The sequence below is a fragment of the Sus scrofa genome, chromosome 1 (assembly GCF_054392235.1).
Source record: "Sus scrofa isolate SSC_HxYL_T2T_F1_AM1 chromosome 1, Sscrofa_HxYL_maternal_Yorkshire_Landrace_v2.0, whole genome shotgun sequence".
Taxonomy (NCBI): Eukaryota; Metazoa; Chordata; class Mammalia; order Artiodactyla; family Suidae; genus Sus; species Sus scrofa.
In genome coordinates, this window is record NC_139383.1 from 45066009 (window position 1) to 45087910 (window position 21902).

The window sequence follows — 21902 nt, forward strand, 5'->3', positions numbered from 1 at the left end:
GATTTTAAAACAAAGAATTAAAGTTTAGTTAGAGGAGTGAAAGGAATTTTAATCTTTATTTAATCATAAATTTAATTGTAGATAAAGAATAAATACACACAGAGAAAATTCTCTCAAGACATTTATAATTTATGTGGCATGCTTTCAGTCTTTCTTTTTATCATATAGACTGTCAATGCAGACTGTCTCCCAAATCATTTTAATTTCTGAAATTTCAAAATTTCTTCAAATTCATGGCAGCTAACCTAAGCATGGTTTACTCATTTTGTTTATCAACAAAATTTTATAATTAACATTCCAATAAGAATCACAAATTAGTGTTGTATATTAAAATATGCTCTCTAGTTAGCAGATTTTTATATGATTTTTTTGTACTGATTCTACTCCTCATTTGTATCCCAGATGAACTTCAAAGGAAAATCTTTCATCTCCCTTTGGAATATTCTCTCAAATACTTCATTTGGTCCACAGTCAAGTGATGCTTCCAGTCTCTGATGGTACCTGGAGGGACAAGCACATGGATGGCACCTGAGTGAGAAGATAACACTATTGGGGCAAAAGCTTCCTCCAAAGCACTTTATTCTCTTTTCAGTCAGCTAAGTATGTGTTAGTTCTCCACGGAGTTTAATACTTCACTTTTCCTTACATGAGGATGGGCTAGGAAACAAATTGAGGATTTAGTAACACAGAAAATAGAGTTATGGTCCACGTCCTTATCTATTAGACTTCTACCAACCACTACCATTAAATTACAACTTTCCCTTAGAAGGAGAAACAAACTAAAATATATTAAGACTTAAATATATTTTACTAACAACCAGACACCATGCCTGGCAAACTACAGCTATCATATAATATAATTTGTAACACAACCCTTCAAGATAAGTATTTCTTCATTTTTAAAATTGAAAAAATAAGATCCAGAGATTTTCAAGTAATGGAGTCAAGGTCACTGGAGTGTTCTAGGCATCCACCGATGCAGTTTTACTTGGTGGAAATTTGAAACCATCCTAAGCCAACTTAGATTAATTATTTGGCATCTACAACCATCAGATTCTCTTGTGTAAACATTATTATTGACATTGGAACACTTAACAAGGTTGAGAGCATGAGAAGTGATTATGTCTGGAGTTCCTATCATGGAACAGTGGTTAACGAATCCGACTAGGAACCATGAGGTTACGGGTTCGATCCCTGGCCTTGCTCAATGGGTTAAGGATCCCGCGTTGTCGTGAGCTGTGGTGTAGGTTGCAGATGCGGCTCAGATCCCACATTGCTGTGGCTCTGGTGTAGGCTGGTGGCTACAGCTCCGATTAGACCCCTAGCCTGGGAACCTCCATATGACATGGCAGCAGCCCTAGAAAAGGCAAAAAGACAAAAAAAAAAAGAAAAAAGAAAAAAGAAAAGATTATGTCTAATTGACTTTAGCAATGAGAAATAAAAGTTGATAATAAATGAGACATAAGAAGAAACACTATTTTTAAAAACATCAGTATCAAGTTCCCATTATGGGTTAGCAGTAATGAATCTGACTAGTATCCATGAGAACACGGGTTTGATCCCTGGCCTCAATCAGTGGGTTAAGGATCTGGCACTGCCATGAGCTGTGGTGTATGTCACAGACACAGCTTGGGTCTGGCATTGCTATGGCTGTGACGTAGGCCAGCAGCTGCAGCTCTGAGTCAACCCCTAGCCTGGGAACTTCCATGCCAGGAGTGTGGCCCTAAAAAGACCAAATATATATATATATATATATACATATATATAAATATATATATGTATATATATATTTATATATATATATATGTATATGTGTATATATATATTTATATATAGAGAGAGAGCAAGTTCAATAAGATCTTTATGTAATAATAATTTATCAATATCAGTCATTATAATAGTAAGTAATGAGTACATTACAAGATAAAATGTAAATAACATAAAGAAGTACAAATTACCTGGGGTTTTTTTTTGGCTGCACCCATGGCCTATGAAAATTCCTGGGCCAGGGATCAAACCTGTGCCACAGCAATGACCTGGGCTGCAGCAGTGACAATGCTGGATCCTTACCCACTGCACCACAAGAGAACTCCTACAAATTACATTTTAGAATGATGTACATTAAAAGATTAAATTAAAATCTTGAACTCAAGGAGTTCCAGTAAGAAAATGTATTTATTCTTAATATATTTCTGGAATGTCACAGAAGCACCAAAAAACTTATTTCGTATCACTGAATACTTGAATTCATAGCTGATTGGGTTACTGAAGTATCAATCTACTTTTTTTTATTTTTATTTTTATTTTTGTCTTTTTTTAGGGCTTTACCCACAGCATACGGAGGTTCCAGGCTAGGGGTCCAATTGGAGCTAAGACTGCTGGCCTATGCTACAGCCACAGCAATGCCAGATCCAAGCTGCATCAGTGACATACACCACAGCTCATGGCAAACTGGATCCTTAACCCACTGAATGAGGCCAGGGATTGAACCTGAAACCTCATGGTTCCTAGTTGGATTGTTTCCACTGCGCCATGACGGGAACTCCTCAATCTACTTTTTACAATGAAGAAATCTAACACATTAGGAATTAACAGTAATCCAAAACTCTCCCTTACAATAAAATACATGTTAACTTACATACAGAATTTTCTAGAAGAATAAAGATAATCAGGCAATTGTGCTTTCTAATAAGACTTGCAAACAAATTTTAAAGAGTAGTTTCACATGGGCCAGAAGGAAGGAACCTAACATTTATTAGTCATGTTTAAGTGTCAGGCTCTATTCTAAAGGACTGTTCTATTTCCTGGTATATTTTTCAGGGCCATCTTCAGTTAGTATCTTTGATTCTGTCTATGGCTCAAAAGGTGGTACTTGGAGAGACAGGCTAGAAGCACTTGTTGCTTAGGATAGGGCCAAGGACATAGGAGAACTCTCAAAACCTTTGCTTCTATAAACCACTGAACCTTACCTTTGCTCAGGAAATTTTCCTCATTTGTTATTGCCCTGATTTTGTTTCAGAACACAAACATAATTAGCTTGCAGATGAAGCTTCATGTTCTGAAATGTTGCCTGGTTTACAACAGCGTCCATGTTGTCTTCATTCAGTTCTTTCACAAGAAAACTGATGATTTTAAGCACAGAAGTTCTGATATCCTAAAAGAATAATAAATATTAAAAAAAAAAAAACTATTCAGCCTATAATGAATGCAGGAGTTACAGCCCAGCATCTTTATCACATTTTGGAAAACTAAACTTTAAGCTTATTCTAATTCTCAAGTATGACACTGATGCATTTCTTTCTTACTCCTATGAAAATGAGTATTTGGGGCTCAGACTCTGGAGAGCGATCTCCTCTAAGCCCGCTGGTGTAATAAACCTGAATTCTCCAAGAAAAAAAGAAAGAAAGAAAGAAAATGAGTATTTGGGTTGTCAGCTTTGTTAGAGCTTCTGTCTGTTTAGCTTTATAGGTATATCTCCTTAATTCACTCATAGAACCAACATGTGTTTCAGAAACTGTGCTAGGTGCTAGAGAAGGTTAAGAGAACAATAACAGGCTATCTGTGCTTGTAAAGTACCCACAATTTAATGATGAAAAGAGTAGAGCAATTAATCAAATATAAGAAAGAAGAGTTCAGGTTTAGATGTCTTAGCTGGTGACTCCTACCAAACATTTAAAGAAGAATTAAGAGTTCTCCTCATATTCTTACAAAAAATTGAAGAGGAAGAGTACTCTCAAACTCATTCTATAAGGCTAGCATTGTTTTGATTTGAAGCCAAAAATACAGTATAAGAAAAGACCAATATCACTTAAGAAAAGATACAAAAATCCTTGACAAAAAACTAGCCAATAAATTCAGCAACACATTGCTGAACTAGGAGATATATTCAGCAACCCAGGATGTACTCTTGGGTTGCAAACATAGTTCAATATATGATAATTAATTCATGTAATATTTTGTGTACAGGATAAAGAAAAAGAGATCCCATGATCAATTCGATTGATGCACAAAAATCATTTGACAATATCCAACATTTTCTCAGAAAAAATAAACACTAAACAAAGGAAGATTAGAAGGAAACGACCTCAACATAAAAAGATCATAAATGAAATACCTACTACTAATATCATACTCTATAGTAAAAAAAAAAAAAAAAAAAAAAAACTAAAGATTTTCTAGGATGATTAGGAACAAAGCTTAGATACTCAATCAAGACTAAGAGTGTCAGGAGTTCCCGTCGTGGCGCAGTGGTTAATGAATCCTACTAGGAACCATGAGGTTGCTGGTTTGGTCCCTGCCCTTGCTCAGTGGGTTAACGATCTGGCGTTGCCGTGAGCTGTGGTGTAGGTTGCAGATGCGGCTCGGATCCCGAGTTGCTGTGGCTCTGGCGTAGGCCGGTGGCTGCAGCTCCGATTCAACCCCTAGCCTGGGAACCTCCATATGCCGCGGGAGTGGCCCAAGAAATAGCAACAATAACAACAACAACAACAACAAAAAAAGACAAAAGACAAAAAAAAAAAAAAAAAAAAAAGACTAAGAGTGTCAGAGTTCCTGTCATGGCTCAGAGGTTAATGAACCCGACTAGTATCCATGAGTTCACAGGTTCGATCCCTAGCTCAGTGGGTTAAGGATCTGGCATTGCCATGAGCTGTGGTATAGGTCACAGAGATGGGTTGGATCCCACATTGCTTTGGCTGTGGTGTAGGCCAGCAGCTATAGCTCTGATTAGACCCCTAGCCTGGTAACCTCCATATGCCATGGGTGTAGTCCTAAAAAGACAAAAGACAGGGGGAAAAAAAAGACTAAGATTGCCATTTTTATTTAGCATTGTACTGTATGTCCTATCCAGGGCAATTTAGCAAGAACAAGAAATATGAGGCATATAAATTGGAAAGGAAGAATTAAATGATCCCTATTCATTGACATGATTTTACACAAAGAAAACCCTAAAGATTACACACACACACACACACACACACACACAAACCCTGAGAATTAATGAATAAATTATGCCTCTTTGCACAATACAAAACCAATGCACAAAAATCGTTTGCATTTCTATATACTAACAATCCATGAACAATCCAAAGGGAATTTTTTCTTTTTTTTTTTTTTTTTTTTTTTGTCTTTCTAGGGCCTCACCTGAGGCATATGGAGGTTCTCAGGCTGGGGGTCTAATCGGAGCTGTTGCTGCTGGCCTATGTCACAGCCACAGCAATGCCAGATCCAAGCCATGTCTGCGACCTACACCACAGTTCATGGCAACACTGGATCCTTAACCCACTGAGCGAGACCAGGGATTGAACCCACAACCTCATGGTTCCTAGACGGATTCATTAACCACTGCACCACAGTAGGAACTCCCCAAGGGAAATTTTTAAAAATTGCATTTACAGGAGTTCCCGTCGTGGCGCAGTGGTTAACGAATCCGACTAGGAACCATGAGGTTGCGGGTTCGGTCCCTGCCCTTGCTCAGTGGGTTAAGGATCCGGCGTTGCCGTGAGCTGTGGTGTAGGTTGCAGACACGGCTTGGATCCCGCGTTGCTGTGGCTCTGGCGTAGGCCGGTGGCTACAGCTCCGATTGGACCCCTAGCCTGGGAACCTCCATATGCCGCGGGAGCGGCCCAAGAAATAGCAACAACAAAAAGACAAAAGACAAAAAAAAAAAAAAAATTGCATTTACAATTGACTTTAAAAGGATAAAATAATTATTAATAAACATAGGCCAGAAGGTGAAAGATTTATGTACTAAAAACTACAAAACATTGCCAAACATTAAAGAAAATCCAAATAACTGGAATATTCATATTCATGAATTGGGAGACATAATAACATAAAAATGGCAGTACTACCCCAAATAATCTACAGAACAATGCAATCCCTGTCAATATCCCATATTTTTGCACATAGAAAAAAATTCATTCTAAAATTCAAGGGAATTCAAAAAGCCAAAACAATCTTGCAAAATAAAAATAAAGGTATCAGAGTTTCTGATTTCAAAACCTACTACAAAGCCTCGGCTATCAAAACAGTGTGATAGTGGTGTAAACTCAAACTGTGTAATAGAGCAGAATAGACGACCCTGATAGAAACCTTCCCGTGTATGAGCAAATGAATTTTGACAGTGGAACCAAGACCATACAATGTGAAAAGGGCAGCCTTTGCAATAAACAGTGTTAAGACAACAGGACATCTACATGCAAAAGAAAAAAAATTGGCCTCCTACTCACACAACATACAAAAATTAACCAAAATGGATCAGAATGAAACATATATCTCCAAAGAAAATATATAAAGTCAATAAGAACATGAAAAGATACTCAACGTCACTTATCATTAGTTTCATACAAATCAAAAACGACACCACTCTCACCTACAGAGTGACTATTATTTATTTATTTATTTTTGGTCTTTTTGCTATTTCTTTGGGCCGCACCCACGGCATATGGAGGTTCCCAGGCTAGGGGTCCAATCGGAACTGTAGCCGCCAGCCTACGCCAGAGCCACAGCAACGCAGGATCCGAGCAGCGTCTGCAACCTACACCACAGCTCAGGGCAACGCCGGATCCTTAACCCATTGAGCAAGGGCAGGGACCGAAACGGAAACCTCATGGTTCCTAGTCAGATTCCTTAACCACTGCACCACGACGGGAACTCCAGAGTAACTATTATTAAAAAAGAAACTAAATAAAAACAAAAATGGAAAATAACAAGTCTTGATAAAGATGTGAAGAAACTGGCAACACTTGGCACATCTGGTGGGAATACAAAATGGTGCAGTCACTTTGGAAAAATATGTTTTTCTAAAGTTCTCTCTTGGATCATTCTTCACCATATGAGTCATTCCACTAATTACTACTTATCACCATCTGTATCTGTAATTCTGAGCCATAGTCCACAAAATAGTAAACTATTCTTTATGCAAGACAATGAGCACCCCTCTCCTTTCCCACAGTATCCTTTCAGTCTCCAAAGATTACTACACTTAGGCATTCAGGTATGTCTGTATTTCTTTTCTTTTCTTTTTAGAACCACATATGGAAACAGCCTAAATATCCATTGATAGAGGAATGGATTAAGAAGTGGTACATATACACAATGGAATACTACTCAGCCATAAAAAAGAACAAAATAATGCCATTTGCAGCAACATGGATGAAACTAGAGACACTCATACTAAGAAAGCCAGGAAGAGAAAGACAAATATCATATGATATCACTTATATCTGGAATCTAATATATGGCACAAATGAACTTTTCTACAGAAAAGAAACAAACTCATGGACTTGGAGAATAGACTTATGGTTGCCAAGGAGGAAGGGAAGGGAGTGGAATGGACTGGGAGTTTGGGGTTAGTAAATGCAAACTACTGCATTTGGAGTGGATAAGCAATGAGATCCCTCTGTATAGCACAGGGAACTATATCCAGTCACTTGTGATGGAACAAAATGGATAATGTGAGGAAAAGAATGGGTATATGTGTGTTTGACTGGGTCACTTTGCTATACAGCAGAAATTGAGAGAACAACATAAATCAATTATAATTGAAAAAATAAAAACCTAAAAAAAAAAAAAAGAAATATCTGGAGTTCCTGTTGTGGCACAGCAGAAAAAAATCTGACTAGGAACCATGAGGTTGAGGGTTCAATCCCTGGCCTTGCTCAGTGGGTTAAGGATCCAGCATTGCGGTGAGCTGCGGTGTAGTTCTACAATCTTGGGTCAGATCTGGCGTGCCTGTGGCTCTTGTGTAGCCTGGTTAGCAGTAGCTCTGATTAGACACCAGCCTGGGAACCTCAATATGCCATGGGTGCAGCCCTAAAAAACAAACAAACAAACAAAAAGAAATATCTAAGGTACGGGAAAAAATGCAGTTCCCACTGTGGCTCAGCAGGTTAAAGACCCAATTAGTATCCATGAAGATATGCATTCAATTCCTGGCCTCTCTCCATGGGTCAAGGATCCAGCATTGCTGGCAGCTGTGGTATAGGTCACAGATGTGAGTCAGATCCCACGTTGCTGTGGCTGTGGTGTAGGCCAGCAACTTCAGCTCTGATTGGACCCCTAGCCTGGGAATGCAACAGGTGCAGGACTAAAAAAGCAAACCAAAAAAAAGAAAAAGAAAGAAACAGTTATGGCCAACAAACATCTGAAAAAGTGTTTAGTCTCATTACTGATTAGGGAAATGCAAATTAAGATCAGCTGGAGATACAATTTTAGAGTTACCAAATTGATAAAAATTAAAAAGTCTGGAAAGGAGTTCCCATTGTGGTTCAGTGGTAACGAATCCGACTGGTATCCATGAGAAAGCAGGTTGGATCCCTGGCCTCGTTCAGTGGGTTAAGGATCTGGCATTGCCCTTAGCTGCAGTGTAGATTATAGACTCAGCTCAGATCCTTCATTGCTGTGGCTGTGGCGTAGGCCAGCTCCAATTCAACCCCTAGCCTAGGAACTTCCATATGCCATAGGTATGGCCCTAAAAAGACCAAAAAAAAAGAAAAGAGTCTGACCAGAAAAATTACTAGGAGTAAAATAATAATGTCTACATTACTGGTTATAGCATAAACTGGTACAACTGCTTTATTTAAAATAAGAGAGCATTATCTTTAAAAGTTGAATAGCTTTGTACTTTGTGACTTTGCAATTCTATTTTTGGGTGTTAACTTTTATAATCAAGTAAGATTTATTCCAGAAATATAACATTGTTAAATTATTAGTGAATTTCATTTCACTATGGATTAAAAGGTGGTGGGGAGGACATTGTACCTTCAAAATTGCCAAAGAAGGCATTTTATGTAATTATACCTTTTCTGAATAGCAAAAAAGAAAAAGACAAGTAAAACTCCTAAGTAGGAGTTCCCGTCGTGGCGCAGTGGTTAACGAATCCTACTAGGAACCATGAGGTTGCGGGTTTGGTCCCTGCCCTTGCTCAGTGGGTTAATGATCCGGCGTTGCCATGAGCTGTGGTGTAGGTTGCAGACGCGGCTTGGATCCCGCGTTGCTGTGGCTCTGGCGTAGGCTGGCGGCTACAGCTCCGATTTGACCCCTAGCCTGGGAACCTCCATATGCCGCGGGAGCGGCCCAAAGAAATAGCAAAAAGACAAAAAACAAAAACAAAAACAAAAACTCCTAAGTAATCTAAGAACAAGAAAAAAGTATTTCTCAGCATTATAGGCCTCAAAAATCAACAGCAAGACAAAACAAAACATAAACCAAGGAAAAAAATACTGAAATTGCTAAATTGTCAAGGACAAGACAAAAATTTTTGTCATGATCTCTATTATTCTATTTGCTCTGCAAATCACTGCAGCAAAAAAAGAAGTACAAATATTAGAAAGTAAAGGAAAATAAAATTTATCATTTTTTAGGATGAAATATATTCCAGAGACTATAGGGAATATCAGTCAAGCTAATAGAGAGATTAACAAAAGATAATACTATAGCAAAAGCAATGCCATTTCTTAAAAACTCTAATAAGTAAACAGAAAATACCTTAAAAAAATTCCAGATCACAGTAGCTATAAAAATTTTTAGAAACTGGAAATTCAGGAAAAATGTATAAGAAGCATACAAAGAGCAACAGAGCACATTTTGTGAACATGAAAGTAGACTGATAAATAGCAATAGAATGATGAAGGATGGAATGTTGGAATATTGCAATGCTAATGATATGCTAATCTATGCATTTAATGAATACCAATCAGTATCTTAATATCAAGGTGAGTTAATATATTACATAATAAATAAAGTTCATGAGAATTTGCCTTATCGGCTATAATATTTAAAGCAATAATGACTTCCACATATTAAATAGATCTACCAATTTTTGAAATAAAGAATATAGTATCAGAGGGAGGAATTATAGAAACATATTATACCAAAATGTAGACATCAAAATAAAAGGGGAAGAATAAAGGCTTAAACAAATCATATTGGGTCAATTGGCCAAACTTCTTGGCAAAGTATCAGGCAATAGTCATATTTCAAATCACTTGCAGTATCAGATATAATTTATAATTAGCTATTAAAGTAACAAAATTAATTAGAAAAAAGCTCGAAAATGTTTGCAAATTCTTTGGGGTGGAGAAGCATCTTCTTAGCAAGCTAGAAGTTATGAAGGAAAGATTGATAGGTTGGTTATATAAAATCAAAAGTATTCAATCATTTTTAAAGGAAAATTACTAAATGAGAAAATATTTACCCATATAAATTCTTCTACAAAACAGTAAATAAAGAACAAACTAGGGAGCTCCTGTCGTGGCATGGCAGAAATGAATCCGACTAGGAACCATGAGGTTGAGGGTTCAATACCTGGCTTTGCTCAGCGGGTTAAGGATCTGGCGTTGCCATGAGCTGTGGTGTAGGTCACAGACGTGGCTTGGATCTGGCGTTGCTGTGGCTCTGGCGTAGGCCGGCAGCAGCAGCTCCAATTAGACCCCTAGCCTGGGAAGGTGCATATGCCGCAGGTGCAGCCCTAAAAGGACAAACGACAAAAAAAACAAACAAAAAAAACCTAAAGAAAAACTGGCAAAGAATATAAAGGATATTTAAAGGACCAAAATATACATAAAAAGATGGACAAGCAGAAATTGACAGAACATTGTAAATCAACTATAATAGAAAAAATAATTTTAATATAAATAAATAAATAGAATTAAAAGATGCTCAAATTTCCTGAAACCCAAAGGACTACATACTCAAGAATGAGATTTTTTTTTTTCTCCTAGCACTTTAGCAAAGATTAAAAATTCCAATGAGTGTGTGAGGGAAAAAGCATTCTTTTACACTATTTGATAAATTGTAAGGTGATAGATTTTTTAAGGTAAGGAGATAATATCTACCAACACAAATATTTGGGCCTTTTAACCTAAAAACTTTATTTTTAGAGAACTACTTCCCTAGAACAAGAATGTACAAAATCTATAAGAAAATATATTGCAATATGATAAGTGCATTTGCTGCAACCTACCTATCAATAAACATTCAATGTTGTATAGCCATTAAAGAAAAACTTAATAAACTATTAAAACATAATATATGTAAAAGAAATTTTGCTGTACATTACATAGTTACATTGCAAACAATGTGTGTGGTAACCCAACTCATTTATATATTAATATTTTGGGATATATATTTAATGTGTAAAACAGGCTCAGAATGATTATAATAATCACATTTGGGGTGTTCTCGTGGTCATGCAATGTATTGGCAGGTGCAATGTATTGGCAGCGTCTCTGGGGCACTGGGACGTGGGTTGGGTCCCCGCCTCATCCTGCACAGTGGGTTGGGAGATCCGGGGTTGCCCCAGCTGTGGCATAGGTCTCCACACAGATCTGATCCCTGGCCCAGGAACTCCATGTGCTGTGCACCAGCCCAAAAGAAAAAAAAAATTGCATTTTGAAAGGAATATTAATGAATAAAAATGGAGAGCAATATTTGATGAAAGTGTTTTTGTTTGTGCAAAAGTTCTAAAAATATTTCTGTGACATACCTTATGGTGTGCATCCCCTGTTTCAGTGCTGTTATGATGTCCCTCAAAACAAATCAAGCTTAATATCTGCTGAGACCAGATGGTACCTGTAAAAATAAGTAGTCTTGTTTCAATCCCAGATTAATTTTTAATTATAAATATCAGTAGTAATGCCACCCATCTGAAAATTATTTGGAAGTTTTCTTTTTTTAAATACTGAGGAAAACAAAAAAATTGTTCAAGTTTTTTGGTTGTTTGTATTGTCCCTTAAGCTAAAATTATTAACTTATAATTAAATTGAAATTATTAAAATTATTAAAGATAAAATCAAAAGCTATTAGTTACTTTTGCACTCTGAAAAGCTGTGGTGATTGAGATCAATCTTATAGCTCCTGCTCTCTTTCTTGTAATTTGTTTTTGTTTTTTTTTTTTTTGCTTTGCTTTTTTAGGGCCTCACCTATGACATAGGAGGTTCCCAGGCTAGGGATCGAATCAGAGCTGCAGCTGCTGGCCTACCCACAGCCACAGCAACACAGGATCTGAGCCGAGTCTGTGACCTACATAAACCACAGCTCACAGCAATGCCAGATCCCCGACACACTGAGCAGGCCCAGGGATGGGAGCTGCATCCTCATGGATATTAGGAGGATTTTTTTTCCACTGTGCCACAACAGCAGCTCCACTTTCCTTACTTCAAATAAAATCCATTTCCAGAATTTTCTCTACTTCTGTTTCTCCCTCCTTAGTCTCTTTTGTAAAAGCTTTATCTTTTGGAAGTCTAGACAAATTAAGAGCTCAAAGATTCACATCTTTTTTTTCTTATTGTGTAACATAGGTCTTCCTGTCCACCTTGATCAAAATAGTGACAGCAGGCATTCTTGTCTTATTTCTGGTTTTAAAAGTAATAATTTAAATGTTTCACTAGTGCATATGATATTTGTAGTTTTTGGTAGATTTTGTTCACCAGGTTAAAGAAGCTCTCTTTTCTTCTTTGCTGCTACCGTTCTGAATGGCTGCTGACTTTATTGAATGCTTGTTCTGTAGCTACTGAGATGATAATGCACACTTTCTTTTGTATTCTAATATTAATGTGGATGAACTACATTGATAAAATTTTAAATCAATCTTTGACTTGAAATAAAATCATCTTTGTCATACTTTTTTTTTTAACATTGATAGATTTGTTTTGCTTTTATTGGGTTTAGGATTTTTGCACCTATGTTCATGAATATACCATGAATTTCTTTAAAGGATGTGAGAGGTTAACAATCTTGCAAAAATCACTACTCAACTGATTTATCTCTGGGCTATTATTGATACAGTGTGTAGTGAATCTTGAGATTAGCTAATCTCTGCTCCAAGATGAGCAAGAATCTGCAGGCTGGGCCTTGGACTGGTGTGTGGTTTTCTAAACATTTAGGCAGGATTAAGGAGGAAGGAAAGAGTCATTTACAGACTACAGTGCTTGACCCGATACCAAGCAAACTGTGATACCACCAACATCTAAGGGAGGGGGAAAAATATCAAATATTTTGATACATTTCACAGGGTAGAAAAATTCAGGGATAAGTCAATTTGGGGAAAGTAAATAAGATCATGAATTTCAAAGTCGGTGGTAAAAGAGAGGGACTGAAGCATTTCAAGAACATCAGGGATATTTCTTGAATTAACCTAGACTCCAGTGTATCTTTGAGCCCCATTTACCACTCCACACAATATTGCTTCAATGGTACCAGTAATCTTATATTCTAAAATGCATGATATAAAAAGTAGCTGTTTTTAGAATGTAAGATTGAGGGCAATTTATTTTAGTTCAAAACTATTTTATTATTATAGGGAAATACAAAGTAATTAGAATTATTGAAAAGCATATTAGTTCTGACTGAGAGATCCTGCTAACAAAAATCCTGCTGGGTTTTTAATTATATTTTCTTCCATTCTCAAACCAAGCCAACAGGTCAGTGTTTACCATGTATCTGCACTTAACTTATCATATGCTTTTTTTCATACATTTTATCAGAAATGACAATATATGCATTTCAACTGGGTCTTTTATGTGGGGATTTCAGATTTGTTGAACTTTTTTCATGATCCTAAATGATTTTCTAATTTTTGGTTGGGTTGCTGTCAATATCTAGAAATAGATGCTCATTTGTACATATGTAACCAAACCAGAGTGAAGATTGAAACAGGTGACACTCAGATTTGGGGTATGTAACTATGAAGACACATGGTCATCTCTAATTTCAAAGTCATCCAGATGTTCTAGAAGGTCGACATTAACTAAAGAATGGTAACAACTGTAGCCTTTATTTATTTGTGTATGTATTTATTTTTGTCTTTTGTCTTTTTAGGGCCATACCCGAGGCATATGGAGGTTCCCAGTCTAGGGGTCGAATCGGAGCTGCAGCTGCCAGCCTACACCACAGCTCATGGCAACGCCAGGTCCTTTACTCACTAAGTGAGGCCAGGGATGGAATTCTCATCCTTATGGACATAGTCAAGTCATTACCACTGAGCCACAATAGGAACTCCCCAGTCATGCACTTTAAAAAAATTTCTGGGCATACCAAGAAAACAATTTTTTTTTTTTTTGTCTTTTTAGGGCTGCACCCATGGCATATGGAGGTTCCCAGGCTAAGGGTCTAATTGGAGCTGTAGCCGCCAGCCTACACCACAGCCACAGCAACACCAGATCCTTAACCCATTGGGCAAGGCCAGGGATTGAACTCGAAACCTCATGGTTCCTAGTCGGATTCATTTCCACTGGAACATGACGGGAACTCCCCAAGAAAATGAATTTTCCCATTGTGGCTCAGCAGTAACAAACCCAACTAGTATCCATGAGGTTGCAGGTTTGACCCCTGGCCTCACTCACTGGGTTGAGGATCTGGCATTGCTGTGAGCTACGGTGTAGGTCACAGATGTGGCTTGGATCCCACGTTGATGTGGCTGTGGTGTAGGCTGGCAGCTGTAGCTCCAATTTAACCCCTAGCCTAGGAACTTCCATATGCCACGGATGCAGCCCTGAAAAGAAAATAAGGCACGCTATTCTTTTGTTTGTTTGGTTTTTGGGCTGCAGCCAGGCATCCAGAATTACCTGGGCCTGGAATCCAACCCTCATCACAGCAGTGACCCCAGCCACTGCAGTAAAACATGGGATCATTAACCCACTCTGCCATAAGGGAATTCTTACGATGCTATTTTTAATTTTGAGAAAGAAAGAAAAGTAGCTGATTTCTGAACATTTACAGATAAGTTAATGGAATGAAAAAGAGCATTGTAATCTGCAAATAATTAGAGAAAAATAATGCCAAAATAAATCTCTATTCATCTAGACAGAGAAAAACAAAGAGCTCGAAAGAAGCTGTCAGAAATAAAACCAAATATCTGTGACCACAGTAAATAACAAGTGGGTCAAAAATCAGCTGTTGGAGTTTCTGTCATGGCACAGCGGTTAATGAATCTGACTAGGAACCATGAGGTTTTGGGTTCGATCCCTGGCCTTGCTCAGTGGGTTAAGGATCTGGTGTCGCCGTGAGCTGTGGTGTAGGTCACAGACGCGGCTTGGATCTGGCGTTGCTGTGGCTCTGGAGTAGGCCGGCAGCAGCAGCTCCGATTAGACCCCTAGCCTGAGAACCTCCATATGCCGCTGGAGTGGCCCTAGAAAATGCAAAAAAAAACCAAAAAAACTGTTATTAATAACAGGCAGACAAAATTTTAAATTATAAAGAAATGTTAATAATGAAGATAGGATAAAAATATAAGGAATGAAACAGAACAACATAATATATGGATTTATTAATTAATTCAAAACAAAACTTTCACTAAAACATATTACAAATAGTATAACATTTAAATAGATAAATATTAGAATTATATGGTAATGTAATTAAAACAAATATGAAATTTCAGATCAAACAGGGAGGATGGATTATCAGATTAACAGTGTTGAGGTAATTGGTTAACCACTGGGTAAAATAAAAGCAAAACCAATATGAACTCCAAATTAGTTAATGAAATCATAAAAATACCAAAACTTAAAAGCATTTTTTAATAAGTTTGAAGTGTTGAATGCCAGTCCAAATATGAAACCTAACTCAGAATTCATAAAAGAAAAAATGGATACATTTGATGATATTTAGAAAATACAGAGTAGGAGTTCCCTTAGTGGCACAGTGGTTAACGAATCTGACTAGGAACCATGAGGTTGCAGGTTCGATCCCTGGCCTCGCTCGGTGGATTAAGGATCCGGCGTTGCCATGAGCTGTGGTGTAGGTCACAGACGTGGCTCGGATCCTGCGTTGCTGTATCTCTGGTGTAGGCCAGCGGCTGCAGCTCCGATTCGACCCCTAGCCTGGGAACTTTCATATGCCCGCAACTGCAGCCCTAAAAAAAAAAAAGAGAATTTATAACTATTCCCTCTGTTGTTATACTTCTGTAGCTTTGAAAGCCTCCAATTGCTTTTCATTAACCGTGATTATTTTTCATCTATTCAACATTTATACATTCATTCAAAAAATATCTATAGGATGCCAACTATATTCTAGGTGATGGTATGTAACAGTTAAAAAAAAAAAGTAATTGGGGAGTTCCTGTTGTGGCTCAGCTTGTTAAGAACCCAAGTAGTATCCATGAGGATGTGGGCTGGATTCCTGGCCTCACTCAGTGAGTTAAGGATTGGGCATTGTCGCAAGCTGCAGTGTAGGTCACAAATGCAGCTGGGATCTTGTGTTGCTGTGGCTGTGGTGTAGGATTGGACACCTAGCCTGGGAACATCCATATGCCACAGGGTCGGCCCTAACAAGAAAAAAAAAAAAAAAGTAATCTAAGTCCTTATGGAGCTTAGATTCTAGTCATGAGTAAGTTTTGAGTTCCTTGAGTGTCACTATTATCCTCCCCAGCACCAAACACAACATCTTTCCCGCATAGGTACTCAAAAGCTATGCCTGCTTGTTTGTCTGCTAACAAAAAGTTTTGTTAACTGAAATATGCTGACAGAGTGTAGACATTGTCTAACTATTTCTAAGGGGTCTAAGTTATTAAACAGCAAATACTGCTGTCCTAACAAATAGCAGTTAACCTACCCATGATAGCAGTCACTTGGAGCATTTTTTATCAACTAGAAAAATAGCTTTGTTATCAAATGATGATGCCGGAGTTCCCATCATGGCTCAGCAGTTAACAAATCCAACTAGGAACCATGAGATTGCGGGTTCAATCCCTGGCCTTGCTCAGTGGGTTAAGGATCCGGCGTTGCCATGAGCTGTGGTGTAGGTCCAGACGTGGCTTGGATCCCGAGTTGCTGTGGGTCTGGCTTAGGGCCAGCAGCTACAGCTCTGATTAGACCCCTAGCCTGGGAATCTCCCTATGCCTCAAGGGTGCAGCCCTAGAAAAGACAAAACAAAAAACAAACAATCAAATGATGTCTTTACTACATACCAGGTATCATCTGAGGGCTTTCTGTATTCACCCAGTTAACTGTCTCAACAACTTTAACAAGTATTGTTATCTCCTTTTTTATAGAGGTGGAAACTGACCAATGGGTTGAATCATTTGTGCAAAATTATCTAGCTAGTAAAGGGTTTAGCTGGCATTTGAACTCATGCAGCCTGGCTCCTAAGCCTGTGCTCTTATCCACTACACTTTTTTTTTTTTAAAGTATAGCTGATTTACAGTGTTGTGCCAATTTCTGCTGTACAGCATAGTGACCCACTTATATATAAATATATATATACACACACACATATACTTTATATATATATGTATATATTTATTTATTTATTTATTCTTTTTCTCATACAATCTTCCATCATGTTCTATCCCAAGAGATTGGATAGTTTCCTGTGCTGTGCAATAGGACCTGAGTTTGGGGTTGTTATCTAGTTCATCTTAAGGAACTAGAGAGTGAAATTCTTTCTTTTCTTTTTTTTTTTTTTTTTTTTAATGAGAATTGCAACATTTATTTCAGATTGTTGTTGCTGTTATTTGTTGTTGTTGATTGTCACACAGGCAGCATGTGGAAGTTCCCAGGGTCAGGGATCAGACCTGTACCACGCAGCAGCAACAAGAGCCACAGCAGTGAGAACACAGGAACCTTACTCATTAGGCCATCAGGGAACTCCCGAGAGTGAAATTCTTTTTCAAAATTTGATACTCTAAAATGATTTAGAGATGATTATGAACGCAAGAAGACTGTTACACGAATGGTTATCATTTCTGTTAGCTTTTGTTTATAAGAAATAGATACCTATTCAATTTACCCTAGAGAGTATAAGACAAGGAAAGATGGTAATATAAGTTCACACACATATGTGAAGGAAGTGTTGCCTGCCACATCAGTAAACAAAGGCTGTTGCAGCCATCAATCCACTGAGGGAACTCAGGATGGAGACAAAGGGGTTATCTTCTGCCAAGCCCTCAGCCACTGCAGCCACCCTGAGGATGCAGGATGGGAAAGAACAGGATACTGGCCCCAGAGAGCTAAGGGGCCTATCAAAGGAATGATTTCAATGAGCCCAGACTCTTGCATATTCCCATACATAGAAAAGTGCTAAATTCATTCACTTGAGAAGGCTGGTTTTCATTAATTAACAGTAAGTTTTTGGAAATTCCAACTAACTAGTTTTGGTGGCCATCCCCTCCTATATATCCTGGCTCTTCCCTTATCTCTTCAGACAGTTCTTCAGAGCAATCTGAGAGTCTGTCTCCAGAGCTTGAAGCCTTCAGAATATTTGCTGGAAAACAAACAAACAAACAAACAAAAAACACATAACTCTCAAGTTTTAGATTGTCCATTTTTTCAGTCAACACAGGAATCCTGGCAAAGCAGGAACAATTTAGAATCAGGCTCATAGAACCAGAAACTAGAAAGTCATTCTAAGTTTTCTTATGAATCTGAGAACAAGAACCTCACTAATGTTCTTTAGCATTCCACTCTTAACCTGTCTGTCCCTGTGTGTCTCCTCTTTCTGTTATCAACAAGTATTCTTTTCATTCTTCTCAGCTAAATTCCTGAGAACCTGGTAGCATCAACTCAAAACTATGTAGAGATGTCCTTTTGTCCCAAGCCTAGCCCTGGAGGACCAGCATGCTGCTGAGGTCTTCCTTCAAGCCTAATTCCCTCTCTAGCCAACCAAGAGTTCCCACTGTGGCACAAGGGAATCAGAGGCATCTCTGGAGCACTTAGGGCATAGATTGCAACTAAGGCTTGAATCTGATCCCTGTCCCAGGAACACCATATGCCATGGGGGGGGACAAAAAAGTAAAAACAAAACAAAACACTTGAGCTAAAGCAAGACCTAGGGAGTTCCCATGCAGCTCACTGGGTTAAGGATCTGGTATTGTCACTGATGTGGCTCAGATCACCAGTGCAGCTTGGGTTCAATCCCTGGCCCAGGAAATTCCACATGCCATGGGTGTGGCAGAAAAAGAAGGAAGAGGAAAGAATGAAAGAAAGGGAAGAAAGAAAGAAATGTGTACAGACTTACATGTTTAATAAAATACTTACCATTTGTGGGTGCTTTATAAATTTTCACCTAAATTATTGCAATTTCCTGCCAACTACATCCTTCTTTCTACCCTAAACTCCACTTTAGCTGTTCTCCACACAGAAGCCATAGTGACTGTTCTGGAGTATGTCAGATTATCTCAAAACCTGCCATGCCTCCTCACCTTTCTTCAGGTAAAAAGAAAAAACAAGGAGTTCCCTTGGGGCTCCGGCGGTTAAGAACCTGGTATTGTCACTGCTGTGGCTCTGCTTCCTTCCCTGGTCCAGGAACTGCTGCCTGCTGAGGGTGTGGCAAAAAAAGAAGCAGCAGCAGGAGCCAGATAATAGCCTAGAACACTCTCCTTCTCATCTCGGACAGCCTGCACCGCCCCCCCTTCACTCTGTGCAGCAGACTGTGTAACCAAGCAGGGCCCTGTGGGGCTCCTGGACACAAAAGCTTTCTGTGTCCCCCATTTCTGGTTTTTAGGAAATGGGCCTCATTCAGCCTCCGTGGTCTGCCCTGAATTTCAAAGGGTAGGTTCAGACAGTTGCTGATTTGGAGGGAGGAGATGCAGAAACAAGGGAAGGGCAGTCAAGAAACAATAGTGCAGCCTTGGGGCAGAGGCCGGGTTCTTCCTCAGGGCAAGGGCCTGGTTCCTCCTCAAGGAACATATAACAATAACTTTGAGCTCTTCGGCAGAAAGAAAACCCCCAACCAATGAAAGATGTTATCTTCTGATGAAACACTCTGAATTCCAGAAAGAAGGAGGACCACCAGAACCAGGCCACTAAATGCCAGCTCTGAAAAATGCAAGCTTGCACCTACCACGATCCTTATCTTGGACCCTATTTTCCACTCCCAAACTATAAGACTATCTCCTATTCTCTCCTAAAGGAGGTCACAGTCTTCAGAGCTTTAGCCTGCTGTGGATTTTAGGATTCATTTGTGATTAAAAGGATTTGAAATGTATATGAATATTCTTGGTACAATCTAAGGGCCTCTATAACCTTGGGAACTATACATATTATAAATATATTGATATTTTTCATGATAAAATCTTATATTATTTATGCTTCTTTGGGGCAGTCTTCATGGAGCTCCCTATTTGAGTTAGTTTGTAGATGCTGATTTTTGCTAAAATGTGTTATAAAGTACTTTGCTGACAAATAATGGTACTTATCTCTAACTCAAGATGAGAAATTCAAATAAGTTGTCCAGTAGAATTTAGATATCATTCTACAAGAAACTAAAAGGGGGAGTTCCTGTCAAGGCTCAGCAGTAATGAACCTGTCTAGTATCCGTTAGGATGCAGGTTTGAACCCTGGCCCCACTCAGTGGGTTGAGGATCCTGCATTGCTGTGGCTGTGGTGTAGGCGGCACCAATTGGACCCCTAGCCTGGAAACTTCCATATGCCATCAGTGCAGCCCTAAGAAGACAAAAATAAACAAACAAACAAACCTAAAAGAGCCTAGTGTGCTCTGATCATTGAAAATTCTTGTCAGAAATAGTCATCTGGTTCTCATAATTCCCCAAAAGTATGTTTCTTTCATTAAAATGTTTTTTGTATAGATGTATCTCATAAGATAATATTTCATCTCAGAATGAGGTATCTTAAAATTAAGAAAAAGAATGATTTCTTCTTCAAGTTACAAAGTACTTGGCAAACCTTCAGGATAAAAGACACTGTACAAATACAGAACATTACTATCTCATTTTGTTATTTTGCAATGTTCTAAACACTTTTTTGTTGTACTAGGGAGAAAGAGAGAACTTAGAAAATACTCACCAAGTACAAGAGTGAAACCATGTACAAGCTCCTGAGTCCTTGTGTTTTGAAATAAAAAACTTTTCCTTTAGTCTCCCAGGCCTCCCCTCAGTCAAAAGGCTGATACAAGAGTTAATGATTAGGAAACTTTGCTACAGCTAAAAAATAAAACGAGTTAAAACAGTCTCCATTAGGTTATGTCATGTCCTGTCATGGCCCACTAACTTATTATTAATGTTTACTTTCTAGTTAGAGCTATATTGCACATAGTGTCTGCCTTTTCACAAGTGACCTCTTTCTTGCTTAATAGCTTTCTTTTACTAATGGTTACTTTCTAGTTAGAATTCTATTGCACTTAGTGTTTTCTGTTGTAATTGGAACACCCCCTAACAGCCCTTCCCTGTAAGCAATCTTCTTTCCAGAGAAAATGTCAAGGAATGATAACCCCGAAGACAACAAGAAACCGTCAGCAGACCGACTGACGCCAGACTTGATGACTCCGAAATGACCTATGGAGGGAAAATAATGTAGACATCTTCATCAATATCCCTGTCTTCCAAGCTAAACCTATAAAACCCCTTGTTATCCCCTCTCAAGGCAGGACACTGTTTTGAGGCATTAGCCAACTGTGGCCTCCTTTGCCTGGCAAAGCAATAAAGCTGTTCTTTCTGCTTCACCCACATCTCTGTCTCTGAGACTTAATAGGTACTGGTGTAGAGAGGCCATGTTTTGGCTACAAAAGGAGAACAGGACAACTTTAATTCCTATACTGGATTTCCTATTGTGGCTCAGTGGTAACAAATCTGACTAGTATGCATGATGATGCGGGTTTGATCCCTGGCCTTGCTCAGTGGGTTAAGGATCTGGCATTGCCTCGAGCTGTGGTGTAGGTGCCAGACACGGTTTGGATCCCACATTGCTGTGGCTGTGGTATAGGCTTGCAGCTATAGCTGATCTGACCCCTAGCCTGGGAACTTTCATATGCCACAGGTGCAGCCCTAAAAAAGAAAACAAACAAAAAAAAATCCTATACCAAAGAATCAGCAATTCATATTTGTTTAAAAAACTAAAAATTGGCTTATACCTAAATTTCCACTGACTTCATCCTTGTTTACTGAATGTTCTTTAGAAGATTAAGTATAGAACTTGCTCAATTTACAATAGGGTTACATCCCACTA

The 21902-nt window shown here is 38.5% G+C and overlaps 2 protein-coding genes across 3 annotated transcripts in view; one reads left to right on the forward strand and one right to left on the reverse strand.

Annotated features, from left to right (window-relative positions):
* Positions 1–21902, forward strand: part of PHF3 (PHD finger protein 3) — a 1103753-nt gene that overhangs the window by 871924 nt on the left and 209927 nt on the right. The window lies entirely within an intron of this gene.
* LOC102160776 (amine sulfotransferase-like) lies at positions 29–20813 on the reverse strand. Of its 2 annotated transcripts, XM_084958516.1 has the most exons (5): positions 20745–20813; positions 18090–18204; positions 11489–11574; positions 2970–3154; positions 29–501 (listed from the first exon to the last, which is right to left on the reverse strand). In XM_084958516.1, the coding sequence occupies exons 2-4, from the start codon at positions 18103–18105 to the stop codon at positions 2990–2992; spliced, it is 267 nt and encodes an 88-aa protein (XP_084814642.1). In that variant the 5' UTR covers positions 18106–18204; positions 20745–20813; the 3' UTR covers positions 29–501; positions 2970–2989. The 2 variants fall into 2 exon arrangements, 1 of the variants encoding a protein (XP_084814642.1); XR_300716.3 differs by lacking the exon at positions 18090–18204.